General features: G+C 39.3%; 2 protein-coding genes across 2 annotated transcripts in view; both read left to right on the forward strand.

Annotated features, from left to right (window-relative positions):
* The first annotated feature begins 293 nt into the window (after positions 1-293).
* On the forward strand, positions 294-2,451 carry LOC129777572 (dipeptidase 3). Its single transcript, XM_055783933.1, has 4 exons — positions 294-1,275; positions 1,338-1,513; positions 1,576-1,825; positions 1,886-2,451. Exons 1-4 carry the CDS (start codon positions 469-471, stop codon positions 1,979-1,981), a joined length of 1,329 nt encoding a protein of 442 aa, XP_055639908.1. The 5' UTR covers positions 294-468; the 3' UTR covers positions 1,982-2,451.
* Positions 2,452-13,855: 11,404 nt separating this feature from the next.
* The window catches only part of LOC129779321 (plastin-2), a 73,838-nt gene continuing 72,645 nt past the window's right edge, over positions 13,856-15,048 (forward strand). Inside the window, exon 1 of the mRNA XM_055786734.1 lies at positions 13,856-14,682. Coding sequence (XP_055642709.1) covers positions 14,596-14,682 — 87 coding nt within the window. The 5' untranslated portion in view covers positions 13,856-14,595. The remainder of the gene's footprint in view (positions 14,683-15,048) is intronic.

Consider the following 15,048-nt stretch of genomic DNA (forward strand, 5'->3'; position numbering starts at 1 on the left):
TAATACTGCCTTGATCAAAATGTTTTAAGAAACTCAAATGAAATTAATCGAAATAAACATCGTTCTTCTCAAAGTACTCACTATGGATTGCATGGCACACGTGTCAGAGCTTGGTCCAGTTCATGAAACATTTCTAGTTCTATGTTTTGGATATGGCCATCGGAGCCGTTTTAGAGTCTGCCACTGATCATTACAATAAAAATAAGTCATAGTACTTTTCCACCCAAAATTTTTCTTATTGCAACCCCCTCCAGAATACACTCCGTTACGAAAACCAGTACTGCGCATGACTGGAAAATCCTGGAGAAATTCCTGTCACAGGAGGAAAAACAGCCAGGATAATCGTCTTTGTTTACACTACATTGCGAGAAAAATCTTTCCGGATCAGTGAAAACAAAAATTGCTGTTAAAATATCACGTCTACAACAACGAAGCAGTCCCCACATTCCTTGGAAAAACTATCGCACAATGAACGCAATACCGACCCACGCGGATTTCCTGGAGTTGGGCACAATCCATCAGCACCAATCCACCTGCAAACAGCACTGCTTTGTGTTCACCGAAATAGCGGACATCGATTTGCCCCCGGAAATCACCAAATATCCGGAGAAGATTAAAAATGGAAGTATTCACTCGTACAAGAAGGACAGTATGTCTCCACCGCCCCCGAAGGTTCCCAACAGGAGACGGTCGCGTAAGATCATCGGCATCGTCTCAGCGCTGCTTGTTTGTATCGCTCTTGGCGCTGGAATACCGTTGGGTTTGCAGCTTCGATCCTCCTCGCTGCTCGAGGCACGACTAGCATTCATCCGAAGACTTCTCGCCGAATCACCCCTGGTGGAGGGCTATTGGGCTCCGCAACTGGGAGCGAACTTCAGCAAAAGTTACGCCGAGGTTCGGAACAGTATGGTGGGTGCGCTACTGTGGCCTATATCGGTTCCGTGTGCCGCACAGTATCTCGATGCGGTACAATTAACTCTGGAGGGAATTGACGATGCTAGGAGGATGATCAAAAAGAATCCGGAAATGGTCATAGTGGAAAGTGCTGATGAGATGGAACATGCTCACACCGATGGGAAACTTGCCATTTTATTCGGCCTGGAGGGTGGCCACACGCTCGGTTCGAGTTTAGCCGTTCTTCGATCTATGTACTCCCTGGGGGCTAGATTTATATCGTTGACTGGGCTTGGCTGTACCACACCCTGGGCAAGTGCATCTATTAGGACGGACTTCTTCGATGAGAATCTTCCATCAACTTTGACTAATTTCGGAGAGGTAATTATGTATTTTTGTAATAGAATAACAATGTACATAACTTTTATTTTTATTTTTCTTAGGTTGTGATCCAGGAGATGAACAGGCTTGGAATGTTGGTTGAAATTTCTCGCCTCTCCGAACCTGCAATGATGGTGGCGTTGAATACCGCGAAGGCCCCTTTGCTCTTCTCGAATGCTCTCCCTTCTTCCATGGCTTGCAATGGTTCCACAGCGACTGTTCCTGATCATATTCTGAGGTGAGCTTAAAAACAAAAAGAACCTATTTTGAATAAAATAGAATAACAATCTCCACCTCCAGCGCCTTATCTCAGAACGGAGGAGTTCTTATGCTGAACGTCGAGCGCTGCGGTGAAAAACCGATGTCATTGAAGGATGCCATCACCGCGATAAACTATATACGCGCCATCGCCGGCGTTGACCACGTGGGGCTAAGCGGTTCGCCGAAAAATTATCCCCTTCTGTTGGCTGAACTGGCAAGAGATCGACTCTGGGGCTCAACAGCGATCAAGAAGCTGGTCGGTGGAAATATTGTTCGAGTCTTGAGAGAGGTGAGCTATTTCGTTGGATGATTTTCAAAATAATTCAAATGTGTATTCCAAAAATTTAAGGTGGAAGTAAGCAAGAATAGGTTGCCACTTTCTGAAGACTGGATTCCGGTGGAAGCCATCGAGGGTAATGCGTACTGTCGCTATCCGGAAACTTAAGCAGATGCTTTTTCTCATTCGGAGTCAAACGAAGTATTAGAATTTTTCTTCCAAAATAATGAAATATTGACAAACTATATTGGAATCTCGAACAGTGCTTAGAGAGAATTATTTATTTATTTATACATTTCCAACTATTGAGTATGCTCTATCTTTATCACATGTTTAAAGTGACTTCCATAGAGTGCAATATTTAAATACAAAAAATTACGAATGGAGAGCATATCATCTGCATGAACAAGTTACCGTTTGTCTAATTTTTTTTTTGTCTAATTTGCACTAATGCACTAATTTTCCGGTTAAATATGTCGTTCTTCCTGGTGATACAGAAAATATGCTTAAACGTTATTGTTATATAGCGTAATGGTCCCATGGAGTCGTTTGCAACATTAAACGAAAATGCTGATCAGTTCCATGTACATTAACATTTATATTGTGTCCAGCGAGAAATAAAATGCAAATAAAAATACAGATAAAGTTAGACACGTTTGTTATTCAATGAAGACTTTAATCTTTCAAATTTTTATCAAACCTTGAATAAGTTACATATCTTAGTTGATGCTTCCCTCCAAAACAGACTATATACATTCTTTTGTTTTTTTTCTGAATCTGAATCGTTTATTGATAGAAAGCGGTTTTTGAGCAGTTCGTAGATGTCTTTTGCCGTCTTCCCGCGCTTAAATAATGCGACTGTTGTCACACGCTTCTCGTACAGACCGAACTTCATCATTGCTAGGAGACCGTCAAATACTGTGAGACCGCGAAGCCTGAAAGTGAAGGAGCGTAATACACGACTACGTAAAACTCCAAATTTTTCTGCTGGTAGCAGTCACGATTTCACTGATATGGTAAAATATTAGTGAAATAGGCAAAAGTAAAAAAATTATAGGAGGTTGTGTCCAAGATACGACCGCATTGTTGACGTAGAACTACGCTGTTATTTTATATAAGTCGCTTGTTTATACCTTCGGATATTATTCTATAATGCTTTGGCGCACCTTAACGTCTACTTCACTATAACGTCAGTTTAATGCATTGATGCATTCTCAAAGACACCAACGAAGCCCTTATGATGACGGAAAACAAACAATGTTAAATGCTTGGAAAAAGACTGAATTGTTCCACACAGCTTGTACTCTGCTGTAACATCCATCGATGCGAATTCGCTGATGAGTTTGTCAAAAGCGCCGCCTTCACCACCAGCGGGGGGAGCTTGATTTTGGTTGCTGCCTGGGTAACGGCGTTTACATTTTCGACCGACGCGCCGAAATCGCCTACTTCGCTGTTGTTCGATGCGGTGTCACACTCGCGAAGGCTCGGTTCAGTGCGAGCGCTTTTCACTGCACCAACATCGCGTGCATCATTAGATGACGCTTGTCTCGAAATTTTATTGCCCCTGGCAATGCGTTCGTTCTTTGTAGGGCTCGAGCCTGCCTTCTTCTTCTTCTTGCTCATCACATCATGGATTACCACTGGTGGGGTCCAATCTTAGATCGAAGCGCATCGAAAGCAAAGTGAACTGGATTGCTCAACAGTCCGATGCCGAATTAAAGTTTGCCTCAGCGAGATCCACTGTTTATACTCTAGGCAAGTATTCCCCTTCATTCTTCTACTTTTCCTTTGTTCACGGAGACTTTAAATCCTACGATTTCCCCTCCGTTGGTCGTCGATAAGTTGCTCGTTATTGACAGCTCTGTTCGGGAAAGCACACAAATGGACAGAACAAATGTATGGGAAAATGGAAACGCCTTAAGTTTTCATGAATTTTAACCATTGACAAACCAGGAGATTCTAATGTATAGCATATTAAACAAGTCTTTCGGAATTTCCAATTCGTTTAGTTTGTAAATCGCCAAAATCCGTTCGCGACAAAAATAGTTATTAGTATTAACTTTATTTCATAAAAACGTGACCTGTTTTCTGATTTGGCACCCTTAATGAAAGACGTAGTTCTACGTCAAAATCGAGAAATATTAGAAATCACAAAGAACATACGATTGTACCTGTTGTTTCATGATTAGAGATTCAGCAACTCTGTTGATAAAAATGAATCAATGGTCATTGAAGTAGTTCTTGTTATTATTCTGGTCTGATCATGACCTCTATGTTTGAATTCCCTTGCCTCAATTCTTGCCACTTGCTTCTAGTTCAACCGATTTTTTTTATTATTCTTTACGTCTATTCTTCTTCTTCTTCTTCTTCTTCTTCTTCAATGGCACTAACGTTCCTAGAGGAACTTCGCCGTCTCAACGTAGTATTACTTGCGTCATTTTTATTAGTACTTAGTTGAGATTTCTATGCCAAATAACACGCCTTGAATGCATTCTGAGTGGCAAGCTCTAGAATACGCGTGATCACAGTGCAAGTCGGAGGAAATTTCTTTGACGAAAAATTCCCCCGACCAGAACGGGAATCGAACCCGAACACCCGGCATGTTAGTTATGACGCTAACCACTCGGCCAAGGGAGCACGTCTATTATTAAGGATGTCAAATCAGATCTGGCCGGATACCGAATATTGTAAAAAGGAATAAATTCTCATTAACATAAGATAAATCATAACACAATAGCCTATAAACATCATTCATACAACATATAATTGAAAACAAGAATTGATCACTGACATGTTAGCAATGTTATTGAAATTGAAATAATTATCAACTCATAAGAGTATAAGTTCACTACAGTACTCAAAATTAACCAGTGGTAAATTATAATCAATCAATAGTAAATTTTCAGCAGTTGATAGAGACAACTAATTATGCTTTGCTTCGTAATCCATGGTAACTTCAAAGACAAATCTTTCGCTGCAAACATGTGTTTCCGATTCAGGAACTCCTAAATAAGCTGACACAAAGTTCTAGGATCTAAATAGGTTTCAATTAGGTTATTTGGAACTTCTTCTAAGTAGTTGAAATGAATTATCAACCCAGCACTCAAATATGCTTTAATACGAGTTTAGTTCGATGTTCCTTGTGCAGTCTCGTTCTTGTCCAAATACTTTTCTAATGCAGCAACATGCGAAACTACCTTGGATATACAGAAGAGGTCAGACTTGTTATCTTTATTATTTCTTCAAATCATTTCAAAAACCTAACCCACTGCTCCATCTAGACTGTTGAGTTGTCAAATTAGTGTGTGGTAGTTGGAAGATTGTAGCCCTAAATCTGGAGAAGACCTGGATTCCACTAGTTCTGAAAACATTGGCAGATTGGGGGTGAAAGGCAATCTACTACACTTTGCGAAAAACATCGCGACATACGAAACTGGTGTACCTCGATATTCCGTCTCAGTGTTCGTATCCATCTATCCGGATGACATCCTTTTGGTAGTGGTAAGTGTGCGAAATATGATGAATCTGTTTGAATTCTATGATTTTCTATAATTAGGTTCGACAGTTTCATTTCAAACTTCTTTCGGTTTTCTGCTGGTATGATTAAAAATGTGGATGAAAAAGCAGCAGAATGTACAAAACTAAATGACAGTGTAGAGAAACGCAAAATCTTATGCGATTGACAAACGCAAATTGTCACGTGTGCTGGCATGCAAAAAAAAACAAGTAAATAAAACGTGACGGAGCAAAAGAGAGAACAAATCCGACAGAAGTTGCAAACAAAAGAGAGAGAGCGGATTTTAATCAGGGGTTAGACATCAATTGAATATAGGCTACCCAAAGTCAAAATCAATATGGCGTCATTTGTTTACCAACATACCATTTGCGAGGATTGAAATCGTTGAAATCACGGAAATTGCGCTGCTTTATTTCTAACTGCTTAAGCGATTTTTATATTTCGGTTTCACATGGAGGTGTTCAGATTCAACATGGAGTTTAAAGTTAGCCACTATTTAACTATATAACCGGACCGTGTTGTAAACAACAGTAATCGTCAGAACCAAAATGTCAGTAAACCGCAGCAATATTGGGTACATTGGCAATATGAGGGATTTGACGTTTTAGTCGTACCCCTGATTTTAATGCGATTCGCAATTGATATTGATCTCTCGCGTCATTCAGTATACGATCTGCAGTAACATGTGAAACAAGAACAAAAAAATATCGACAAACGAGGAATACGACAGTAAAGAATACGCATAGAGCACCACGCATCAAGATCCAGGCAGCTATGCTATCGTTAATGGGGTAGTCGAACGAGGTTTCCGATTTTCGGCGCAAAAGAGTGGTCACATGGTGCTCTGCAGTCATAAACACGAATGTGGCAATTGGGAAGTCAGAATTTACAACGACCGCATCCCCCGCTGTAGAACATTGAAAATCCTGGGAGTGGTGCGACTGTCCAGTCAACCAAACCAATCCTGATAGTTATCAACTATCGATGTCTTCGACTCGGCTGGGCCTAAGCACACATGAATACAAGATATCAAAACCTATTTGCTACTGAATACAGCCCTCACGTGTGTCCTCGGACATAGCGGCATAACCGGCAATGAAACGGCCGATCGTTTTCCGGAATCGGTCACTTTGGACAGCTACTGAAGCGTGAATTGCCACTGGACGACATCATATTATGGATCACCAACATCTTCCTAACTTTTTGGACGGAAAAATGGTCCGCTGAAGTGAGGCCGTTTCTCCGGAAAATCAAAGGCCCCATAACCACGTTGAAGACGTGAAAGCGATGAGAGAGCAGCGGGTCTTGTCCAGACTAAGAACCGGCTACTGAAACATATCGCACAGCCACAAGAGGGTATCCTTTCATTCTCTTTGCGATCTGTGAGAGGTCCGCAATTCGGTCGATCACATTATTTGTGTTACGAGAACCTCCTGAACTTTTACGGGATCAGCGGGAGCATTTGTGATATCCTTGGTGATGACTTTCCAAGAACTACTGCACTGCTTTGTTTCCTAAAAGATATCGACTTGTATTTTAAAATTTGAATAGGAAATTGTGATCCAGAAATCATTGCTTCTTCCCCTTCAAGATAAAGGGAACAAGAACAGTCGACATTCCCCACCACTCAATGTGTAATTATGTTGAAATTGTCGCGATATTTTTTTTTTAATTGTTCATTCGTATCTGTATGTAAAATTAATTAATGTTAGTAATAAATTCATTGTAAATACAACTCGCGGCTCTTTTCAGATCGTTTTTGATGAGACGAACCCACCCAGGAATCTTAGAAAAGAAGAAGAGAGCTGAAAGTCTCAAAAAATAAATAATGAAAAGCATAAATGGAATGTGGAAGAAACTAAACAGCAATACAAATAACTTCACGGGAAATGTTGGGAACAAATCAAAGAATAGAGAACAAGCCGCAACTATTAATAAAATCAACGATTCTATCTATGTTAAAACATTGAATAGAAAATATAAACAAACTTGAAATAATATTTCGGCGCAATTCGATTATTTTGCCGATTTTTTTCCAAACAGTGGAGAAATGTCCATGTGGACAACAGGGGAAGGGGTATAGATAATGTCCACGCTTGTCCTCGGAGGGAGTCTAAAATCGTACTTTTTCTGTCCACGTGATATGTTGACAGCCCCTAACATTTTTCTCCGTTACATGGAATACATGTTTGATACAGAAAATATAATAAAATGAAGACATCTCAAATTGGACAATTCCTTCCTCGTGTCTCGCGCTTATCAACACATTGGCGATCCGTTTTTATTTATATAGTTACTAGCTGACCCGACGAACTTCGTCCCGCCCAAAATAGTTTTTTTGATTTGAATACGTTTGAAAGTCCACGTTTTCTTACTAAGTGAACGTTAGTGAGTCCATTCACTGAACTCTTCATTGATTGATTACCCTTTGACCCTTTACAATTTCCTTTTACTATAAATTGTCTAGTACTTCTACAAAATTATATTTTCAGACACAATTCTCGTTCAAGATTCTTCAAGCATTTGGAAATAACATGTTTCTCCATTGCATGGAATACATGTTTGATACAGAGAATATTACAAAATAAAGACAGCTCAAATCGGACCATTCCTTCCTCGGGTTTAGGCCACACTAACACATTTGGCCTTCCATTTTTGTTTATATAGATAGAAGATATAGGAATGCATTATTCGATCTGAAAATTATTTTTCCACTTTCGAACAAAAATCAATTTCGTTAGCGCCAACATCAAATGGACTAACAACGCTTAGCTAATTGTAGAACATATGGGAATTCAATTTTCCGAATATTCCGGTTTGATCCGCTATATTGATCTAGGGGAAGAGACGAATACAACGAAATATAGATGACTCAAATTGAACCATTCCTTCCTCGGGTTTTGCGCTTACCTACACATTTGGCCTTCCATATGGAAATGCGTTATTTCGCCTGAAAATCCATTTCCACTTACGAACAAAGATCAATTTCGATAGCGCAAACATCGAATGGACTAACAAGGCTTATTATGATGTAATTTTCGAACATGTGGGAATTCAATTTTCCGAATTTTCCAACCTTCCATCAGGATTTTCCGAAAATTTTCCGATTTTTCTCTCCACTATATTGATCTACGGGAAGAGTCGAATACAACAAAATACAGGAGGCTAAAATCGGACCATCCCTTCTTGGGGTTTTCCGCTTACCAACAGATTTTGCCTTACATTTTTATTTATAAAGATAAGATATAGGCAGTAGCGTCGAGTGGAGCTTTTGCACCCGGACGGAAATGTCTTGTTGCACCCCTCTCTCTTTGATGTCTGTATATGGTGAATGCCAAATGGTGAAATATTTGTGATGGTGAGGTATTTCTGACCCCTAAAATCGTGTACCCGGGGCGGTCCGTACCCCCGCACCCGCCAGTTGACACCACTGGATATCGGAATGTGTCTTTTATCCTGAAAATCCATTTCCAATTTAGAACAGAGATCAATTTCGTTAGCGCAAACATCAAATGAACTTATCTCGATGTAACAGTTCGGCTGAAGAGTTCATAAGGTTAATGTCTAGATGGCACCTCTTGCAAAAATCTACTTGACTATCATAAAGCACTATCTTTCAATTTATACGTGTCAAAATTTGACAGCAATCGGTCGATTGGTTCGTGAGTTACAGCATTGAGAGTGAAGCAACTTTTGTTATTGTGAAAAAAAATAGAAAAATCCAAATTACATGTGTGATTGCATGAATTGGGCTTCGAATTGCTTCCGCATCCACCGTATTCTTCAGATCTGGCCCCAGCGACTATTTTATATTCTGACCTGAAGAGAATGCTCGCTGGCAAGAAATTTAAGACCGATGATGAAGTGATTACTCAAACTGAGGCCTATTTTGAGAAAAAACCGAAAGTACTACTATGTACTATAAAAATGGTATCGAAAAGTTGTTAGATCGCTATAATCGGTGTATCGCTTTTGAAGGCAATTATGTTGAATAATCAAATTGAATTTTACAAAAAAAAAAAAGTTTTACTTTTGTTACCTGTGTTACTTTTCAGCCGAACTGTTAATTGCGAAAAATATGGGAATTCAACTTTTCGAATTTTCCCAGCTTCCTTCAGAATTTTCCGAAAAATTTCAATTGTTATGTTTGGTCCCCCCTTAGAGAGGGGGAGGAGTGTCGAACCGCCATTTGAACCTTTATTGACCCCTGAAACCTGCACATGCCAAATTTGGTTCCATTTGCTTGATAAGTTCCTGAGTTATGCAGAAATTCATGTTTCATTTGTATGGCAGACCCCCCTTAGGAAGCGGGGAGGAGTGTCGGTTCACCATACTACTACTGCCAGGCTAATGTTTTGACAAGTAAGCCACCAGACACTATCTAACCTAGATTTGTGTAATTTTAAAAGCGGAGTGTATTATCGTTTCTTGGACGAGATGTGTCCTAGTCGAAAAATTCGGAAAATATTTCGCAATACCAAACTAATTTTAAACGGATGATGAATCTGCGGATCAGCTAGGTGAAAGGACTCCGAAATTGGCCACTGATTAACGACTCTGCGTTTGGGCAGCAACTCTGGTATTGTACGATCCAAAAATACATCACACAAATAATTGCGTAAACCTTTCCATAATATGAACAGTATGATGAGAATATTACTATCGCAATCAGAGTTCCGTAGAGATTATACATGACGTAGCTTGTTGAGGAGCTACTATGTAGAACGGCTCGACAAGCATGTGATCGAAACTATCTAATACACTTACTGTAGCATTCGTAGACTATCGACTAGCATGAGTTATGGGAAAGGGTGATTAGGAATTGTGTTGGTTTGTCACTTTTCTGATCTTTGGTTGCTGATAGGGGAGATGGGGGTAAGACGGACATGTTAAGGAAAACTGCAATTGTATCTTTGGAAACTCACGTTTTCAAAAATTTAAAAGCAGTTTCTTACAGTAAAATATACTGGTTTTTGAAATAACTGGCCAAATGTTGTATAAAAATGTGTTTTTCCATGTTTTTTACTTTAATTTCAGCCGAAGCCGAAAAGTACAACATTTTTATCGGTGCGGGTATAATGGACATGTAGTGGGGGGAATATGGGCAGGTTCATAATATACGAAGCGTAGAGGTTTATCGCTCGCGAGAAGAATAATTTCGCTCTCTCTCTCAGTGTTTCTGCGTCCAGTAACTGAAATAGAACAAAAAGAGAAAGCAATATAAAAAAAGAGTTCAATATTCTTCCCTTCACTTTCCGTCATGCATTGGATGTGATTATGGATGTGACTGTCCTTTTCAACCCAAAAGTTACATCCACACGCGGAAACATGTTCGGTTTTTGTTTCTCTATTCCACTTTTGATCAGTATTCATTGTCATAGGATGGTTTAAATATTATAGAATAGCATGTAGAATGGTTTCCCATCAACAGAAATTTGAAATTCATAATGCAACTATACAAATCAACTACCTGTCCATCATACCCCCACTGTCCGTCTTACCCGTGGCTCCCCTAATACGGAAGCTTCGTGCAAACGATTATGCAGCAATTCACTGCAGACCATTTAGTAAATTCATAACAGAAGGACTGAATTTTTCGTAAATTTCGAGATGCCGGATGTATACCCGTTGTCATGAACAGTTAAAGCATTTTTTTAATACGCAAAGAAGCTAACCGAAGACAACGTAAATGAAATTTCGATACAATTCGAAAAGCGATACAAAAATTTTCTTGGGTAGTGTTGAAGAAATCAAAGAAATGAGAACGAATCGTTCCTATTACATCGTGCACAAATTACAAAATGCTAATAACATGGACTTTGGACCTCCCTCCTCCCTAACGTAACTTGCGTTATTAGAAGATATTTAAAATAAACATACAACAAAGATGATAACGTAATCCTACGAAAACTATGCGCTCATGGATCGGATACAATTCTCCAGCTTTGTTGTTGAAAAAAAACTGAAAATATGAACAAACTTGAAATGCAAACACAATTAAGGGGCTCGCGGCGAAATGAAGTCAGCTACATTTTTTTAAATTTCGAGTAAATCGCAAAAAAACACCGCAATGTTTGCCCCACAACGTTGAAGAAGGCAACTGCAAAGTACCTCGTAGCTTCGCTAGGAGTGCTCCAAACTGATTTTCCTCTACACCATTCAATCCGGGCGGTTTTTTCACTCACGTCACTGTAAAAACCCACGAAATTTTAATAAATGCAACTGACTCCATTTTGCGCGAGCCCCTCAATTCAATCATTCTCTTGAATTTTTTTCCCCCAAAAATAGGCCTGATCACGAACGTCACTTCACGGTGAAAACGAAGTGAATTGTATACAACCTTATTACGACTGTCACCGTGTGTGTAGAATTCAGAAGAGTTCATCCTTCGTGACAACTTTGATGAACTCGGTATTATTATGAATACCACGATACTGTCATGTCACGGAGAAAAACAAGTATATTTGTCACTTATGTTTTAGATGGTGAAAGCTAGTCACGCGGAATGGAGTAAGTTTAATTTCGTGTTTATTTTGCTTTTTTGCTAACATTTTGAATCTTGTATTGTCTTGTTTAAGAAACAAAAGATAAACAAACAGCAATTTACCCGCCTGGTGGCAGTTTTAGAACGAAATTCTGACGTATCCAGAGGACTTAAATTTGTTTATTTGGATTCGGTAAATGTGCTATGGGATGTAATTAAGGATTGAAAATGTAGTTTCTGTAGGCCCATTGAAACATGGCGAAGGTCTACTTCCGATTGTCCTGAATGAACAGAAATTTTTCTTTTCTATTTTTAAGATTAGACTAAGAGAGAGTTGCAACACCATAAAATGGCAACAGAGACCACTGGCCCAAATACGATCATTATGATTGATTATGTATAATTTTCATCTGTCGATATTTTGAATATAAAATATTAACTGTAAAGTTTTTCCAACATTGCAGAGCTAGTTTTTAACTTTTACATTATAGATATTTTCAATGGTTTTATTTGAAGACATACTTTGAATGAAAAAATATTAAAAAAGTGATAATAAGTTTCAAACAAGGAAAGAATGAGTCTATCATTGCAAATCATTCACAAGATACTATTTTTAAATTCTTCTCTAGTTCTTTTCCCATAATTTTGACATCCGTCTAAAGAAAATCTGAATCACTTTCCGCTTTTGTCAAATTCCTTGAAACCCATCAGATGTTTTCTATGAGGATTATGCTTCTGGCGCTGCTGACCAGTTTCTGCTTAAATAATTAAATCAAACCTCCTGTCCTGTATATCAAATTACACGAGAATGGAAAGGATAAGAGCATTAAACTTTAGAATCTCATTTGGGAGTAGCTCAGATTATACTGATCGTGAGGTGGATAAATTCGGGTTTTTTCTGAGATATATATATAGATATATTATTAGATATTATTATTCATCAAAATTGTAGAAACGGTTCATAAAAAATGATTCTAAATATTTCTCACTATTCAAACGAGTAAGACAGAGCTAAGTACAAGAGTATGCGAGATTTCAATTATTAAACATAATAGTCATGTTTTATCTCTAGCGTAAAATTACATTCCCATATGTTCAACAACTACATTATTCCCGAGCAACAAAGTATTCCTCCTCATCCTTGAGCTAGCATTTGATTCAGCAAACTAATCATCGAGGTATAATCGCAGACTTGTCATTCTAAAATATACGATTATTTAAATGGAATATTATCTCATACGCTGTATTAATTTTACCTACATAACGTTCAAACGTCCAAAATGCAACCGACACAACGTTCAAACACTCGACATCCAACCAACATGTCTCTTATAAACGGGAATGAACACTTTCACTTCACGAAGTTCATTTTTACACGCAACTGTCCGTGACAATGATAATAGACACAAAAAGATTAAGTGAAGTGTAAGTCACGTGAAAGCGTACGTGGCAGTGATGTTCGTGATCAGGCCCAATGTGAATGTCCACGAGGGGGAGGTTATGAGAAATGTCCAAGCTGTTCCACGAAGGGAGAAGGGGAGTGTCTGAAATCGTCCCTTTTCTGTCCATGTGGTTTGTGGCAGCCCTCTACAAACACTCAAAATTGGACAATTTTCGTGACGTAACCGATAAGAAGTTGTTAACCCTTTCCCGTACAAAATCGAGTCTCACTCGTGGTGTAAGACGCTAGAACGCTCAGCAGAGTAGTGAAAGCACTTGATGTGTGACGTATTTAATAATATAGGAAGGGGTTAAATTTGTATCCTCAATATATTTTAGAAAAACGTACCTCAACGTCAAAACTCGACAGATTTTATGAAATATTTGTATTCGCTAATTAGTAGAGCACAAAAATTACTTTTCGTTCCAGTTGGTGTTTTATTTGAGAAGACGTGAATCATTGAACACTGGTCATATTATCGTTTTATATCGTTCAAGAATGGTCCACACCCCTGAACCACAAAACCTGGCAGCTCTGATTCATCCCGAACGAACAAACGCAACAAACAGCTTCGGCCTGACAGCGGCTTCTCTTCGCAGCGAAAAGCGTTTCAGTTTATGTTTTACCGTGGAAGTGTTTGGTCTCGTTGCTCGGCATTTGGCGTGTTTTATTTCCATCACTCTTGTCAAACATCCACAGTATTTGCTTTTCCACCGAAGAGGAGGAGAGATATGTAACAAATTTCAACCAAGTTGGCAAAGTTGTTTTGAATCTTTTTGCGGGGCGAAAATTTGTATGCTGTGCAAACAATTCTTTGTGATATATATGCATTAAAATAATAATAATAATTCTGCTTTGCTGCCCTCACCGCAAGTGATCCGAAAAGTGCTTTGTTTATTTCTCGAAATTCGAAGGAAGTGTTTTTGGGAAGCCTTTTGATACAGCGCTTCCAATTAGCCTGTAACCGAGACGAGTGTGAACGCGAAGAGAAAGAAAGCAGGCAAAAGAGCCGAAAAGCAGTGTTTTTTTTCGGAATTGTGTGTGCAAACGTGGGTGACACAAATTCCACGGATCTTCGCCCGGAAAGTTGAAAGAAGGAAACAGAAGAAAGTGTAATTCCGCGCCGCGATTGTGAGGAATAGTGGCTGCTGCTGCATTGGTTTAAGTTGAGGCGAACAGCGCCGCGAGTGTAGCTTTCCAGTCACAGAACTTCGCCAGACCAGAAGAATTCGAGGGAATTTATAAATCGCCGCAAATTTTGATCCCGCAAACAGAGCGCGATCGGTTGGAAAAGAAATTAGTGTTGCGCCGAGACGAGCCGTGTGGAGGAGATAACAAAAATGGCTTCCATCCGAGGTGCCGCTGCCGCCGGAGCGAAGAGTCTATCGACGGAGGAACGAGCCGAGATGAGGGAAAAGTTTGAAGAAGTGAGTACACATTGGCTAATGTCCGAGACGGCAGCGGCAGCGGCAGCGGCCGCGATTTAAACGCATGATTATCCATTCAAAATCGATTAAACTAATTTAATTTTTTTTAAATTACACGCCCCGTGGATTTGGGTGTTTTTTGTTTGTTTTCGATCGGATGTGGGGTTTCTTCAACTTCCAACGTATTATCTTGATCATCATAATTCGAGAATCTTAGCCCAATTGACGCGAGAGTTCTTACTTTTTATCATTCTCCAGAATGATAAAAGAACAGCACCGATAGACTTCTGCACTCGGCAGAATTATACTAAAAGGGTTCTTGACACAAACGCCGCAGGGTTCTTCTCTTCAAACACGTTTGTGTAT

Source organism: Toxorhynchites rutilus, chromosome 1 (assembly GCF_029784135.1).
Source record: "Toxorhynchites rutilus septentrionalis strain SRP chromosome 1, ASM2978413v1, whole genome shotgun sequence".
Classification (NCBI taxonomy): domain Eukaryota; kingdom Metazoa; phylum Arthropoda; class Insecta; order Diptera; family Culicidae; genus Toxorhynchites; species Toxorhynchites rutilus.